Raw genomic sequence first — 4,167 nt, 5'->3', positions numbered from 1 at the left:
CATCCATCCATCCATCCATCTATCTACTATTATCTGCCTATTCAGCCAGCCAGTCATCTGTCCATTGAGTCATCTGTCCACTCAATTATCCATTCATCTGTCCATCATTTCCCATCCATTTATTCTTCATTATCTCTTCATCCATGCATAAATCTACTCATTCATTCATTCATTCATCCATCCTTCCATCCACCTATTCACTATTCTTACATCTATTCACCATCCTTTCATCAATTTACCTATTTGTCCACCCACAATTCTTCATATCCATCCATGCATACATAACTCTTTTGCTACCTAGGGACCCTTCACTACCCATTCATCTCTCAATCTATTCTTCAGTATCCATCCATCCATTATTATCTATCCCTTTATCCACTCATTTATCCAACAGTCATTGCTTCTACATGACCTTCAATTCATTCATCCTTCTATCCATCCAGCAACACATCTACCTAAAAATACATGCTTTAAAGAAGGATACAGGGTGCCAAAACCACACTGCTGTATCAGATATCAAGTCCTAGGGATAAGAGCAGTGGTACCTGNACATACCTTGCCCGTGTCAATCTGGCAGCTAACTTCCCTTTGCTTTAGTTTCCTCTTTTGAAAATCATATGAAATAATGAAGGAAAATGTGAGCTGATAGAACTAATATCAGTAATACTGGACTGGTCAGATTATAGAATTTGGCCATACTTATTTTAATTGGTGTTAACAACTAAAGGACATAAGCTTAATATTCTTTATGGTATAAACAAAGAGAGACAGGTCTAGATCATAAGATTTCTTCCCCAGATCCCAAGGTTAGGCTACAAGCAGGGTTCACACAGGTCAGAGCCCTTCTGATCTCTCTGCTGACCACTGTGTTATGCTCTTCCCTTCTTCTTGGAACACAGTGAAAGTGAGTTCCCCCAGNAACATGCTGTGGAGAAGATAGACAAAAGGCTTGTTTGTCATTGTGCTATGACTTCTTCCCCCTCCTACTCTCTTTTACTAATATTTAGTTGATTTGTTGGATTTATCTATGGATGACACTATTGTTTTATAAATATGATGTTTCCTTCCTTTTCAGGACATGAAATTAGTATTCAAGCATCTTTACTGACGTTTCTTTTTAATGATACAGCATTTGGTCAGAACGAGTGCCACGACCCTGGGATTCCTGTGAATGGACGGCGTTTTGGAGACAGGTTTCTGCTGGGAAGTTCAGTGTCCTTCCACTGTGATGATGGCTTTGTGAAGACTCAGGGTTCTGAGTCCATCACGTGCATCTTGCAAGATGGAAATGTGGTCTGGAGCTCTACTGTCCCTCGCTGTGAAGGTGAGCTGTGACCCAGTCCTCCAGAAAGACAGCAAACAGACTCCGTTATCTTCCCAGGGTCCCGTAACCCAGAAAAATGGCTCAAATGTGAGAATTCTTTCTTCCAAGACTGTAACTTGGATGTCTAAGACCAGGGCTTTGGTGGGGGTNGGTCTTTCTGGAAGTTGTGAGAAGGAGTATTTCCTGGTGCCTCCCAGCCCTGGCTCCTGTGGTTACTGATGCTCTGAGTTATCCCTTGGCTTGCAGACCATTAGTTAGCTTGTGGCTTTACACCCACCTGCTGTTTTTCTATGAGTCTGTTTTTCTGTTCATTTCCTTGATAAGGCACATTCACACATTATCAGAGCATCTCTTCTGTTTAAGTTTCACTTAACATCTCACAATACCAACTCCAAATATGAGCCAATGCCAAGACCTGCGGACAAGGGGATTGAGCAGATCAGTGGTATGATTTTAATTGATTATTTGGGAATNATTATCACAGCTTACAGAAATATGAGCTAATTTTCTTCTTGCTGTTTCTTCATTACCTATGTAATGGAGCCAGAAGGAAACAGTGCTAAGGATAAAGATGCAGCCTGTGAACACTGATTGTTTTTAGGATGTCTTGTATCAGAGTATGCTAACATCTTTATGGTCACAACCCTCCACTCACAAAGGGTTAAGAAATGCTTTCTTTGTAGGGCTATCTTGTATAAACAGCAAAGAAATAGAAATTCGAAAGAAAAATCAATATGCCATAATCAGCAAAGGGTTAAAAGTGTTAATAAGGTAGATTACTGTCAAGTCTTCTGGGAAAACCCTGGTGTCTCCTGGCTGTGATATCCAGGATAGATGACAACAGGATCTCAGAGTGAATTTAGACTGAGATCTACAATTCCTTTTGTCTTTTGGGTCATGATCTGTATTTTTAGAATAATATAATAATACTACAAAATAATCTAACAACAATAAATGGTGTTTCTGAAGAATGTTGTCTGCACAAATACAATAACAAAGACTTAGAAACAAGGAAAGCTCAAACCATGAGGCTTGTTTGGGTAATTAACTTGTATCCAAATGCCAAGGCTCGGCTGCCACTGCAAACTTTGTAAGATCAAAATAACATTACTGAAACCTTATCACATGAGAAAGCAGACCACACAAAAATGTGGGTGCTAATGAAACCAGTTAAAGCATAACCTTGCCCCTTAAATCCCACATGGACATATATAAAGATTCATGGTGTACCACAACTGCAAACATCTGATTAAGTAGCAGCTCCTGTTAACGAAAAGTTCAAATGCATTCAGAGCCATTTGATAATTAGAGTTATAAGGAACTATTTTCTTTTGCTCTCTATTTTTTCTGTTTTTCTAATGTTAACATGTTTCTTTTAAATAAGCAAATAGAAAGGGGCTGTGTAAACTGAACATTGCTTCCCTATCCANCTCTGTCCATCTGAGGAAAAGAAAGAAGCAGAGCATAAGGTCACCAGTCTTGTGACCTGCAGGAAAACTAAACTGAGCTTGACTCAATGTACAGATTAAGCTGATGAGCAGCACCCAATAGCACAGTGGCCTAGTCCTGCCCCCACCCTACCTCCATAGTTGTTCTTTGTATTTTAGTAGCGGGTGTATCTAGTCAGGGTGGATTTATCCTGTCTCAGTCCCACCTCTAGAGTTATTCCTTTATAAATTCAAAGAACATTGTTTGAGAATTTTATCTATGCATGTAGTAAATTTTCATCAAATCCACTCTCATTCCNTTTCCTATAGGTTTATCCCCAACCTACCACTTTTCCCTGCAACTTGTGTACTCCTCTTCTTAAGCCTACCAACTCCANTTGTATGTGTGCATACATGCCTGAGCATGTGTGTATGGCCATGTGTTGGAGCATGTGTAGGCTCAGGGGCNGAATGTGTCTAACCAGCTCCTGGACTTTGCTTCTTTGGGATCTANTGAAGTGCATAACATTGTTCCAGTTATTTCCATGAATTGTCTACTCTGTTGGTAAACTATGGATACCACCTTCAGGCATAAATGGGTAGCACAAAAGAATAGAAAATAAAACAAAATTTACTACAATAAGAATTTTGATGTACCAAACACATACCATGTCAATTTTGTATGTCACATTTTATAAATGTTGATGCATGGCAGTTTTTAATCCTCCAGAAATATGTAAATTTACCCTTTCAGGCTCTCAGGTTGATGACATGGGCGACCCTATTTGCAGACACTGGTCTAGCCAAGCATTTCTGGTGACTTTGATGCATGAATGATTTATTGACAATGATGTTCAAGATAACAAGATTCTAGCCTCTACNCACTAATATCTTGTGCCTCCATGAGCAATAGACTGTATAGGGATGTATTGTAAGCTTCAAGGTGAGCAGTTGCCTGAGGACAAGAAGAATAAACGNACTGGANGAGGGATGAGAAGTCTGGTCAAGGGAAAGCTGTCAGTCACACTAAAAGTCGGTGGAGAGTTCTTCCTTCTTTNGGGAGAGCCAGGCCCAATGCCACAAAGTAAAATGCAAACTCTAGCTGGGGTTGTTTGACAAAGCAAACCTTTAAGAGAGAAAGGNGAATAGGTGACAGAGTCTGCAAGTTTTCCCACTCCAGGAAACCCANTACTGTTTGGAAATGAGTCCCTGGCAGGACAGGTGAATTCTTTCACAATAGTTGAATAGATTCCCAATAGATGCGTGTGCTGAAATGGAATAAAGCCCAACTTTCAGATGGATGTGAATCAGGAGAGAAGAAAGAAGGAAGTGAGCAAGAACAGCACGTACTGCCTAAGAGGGATGTGAAGAATGCCATGCTCCTTATAGACCTTGAAGATGCTCTTACCCCCTTAC

The 4,167-nt window shown here is 40.1% G+C and overlaps 1 protein-coding gene across 1 annotated transcript in view; it reads left to right on the top strand.

Annotated features, from left to right (window-relative positions):
- The window catches only part of Csmd1 (CUB and Sushi multiple domains 1), a 1,596,626-nt gene that overhangs the window by 1,277,175 nt on the left and 315,284 nt on the right, over nt 1–4,167 (top strand). The window contains exon 15 of the mRNA XM_029480674.1: nt 1,130–1,324. Coding sequence (XP_029336534.1) covers nt 1,130–1,324 — 195 coding nt within the window. The remainder of the gene's footprint in view (nt 1–1,129; nt 1,325–4,167) is intronic.

This window comes from Mus caroli, chromosome 8, assembly GCF_900094665.2.
Source record: "Mus caroli chromosome 8, CAROLI_EIJ_v1.1, whole genome shotgun sequence".
Lineage (NCBI taxonomy): Eukaryota > Metazoa > Chordata > Mammalia > Rodentia > Muridae > Mus > Mus caroli.
This window is presented reverse-complemented; position numbering and strand designations above follow the sequence as displayed.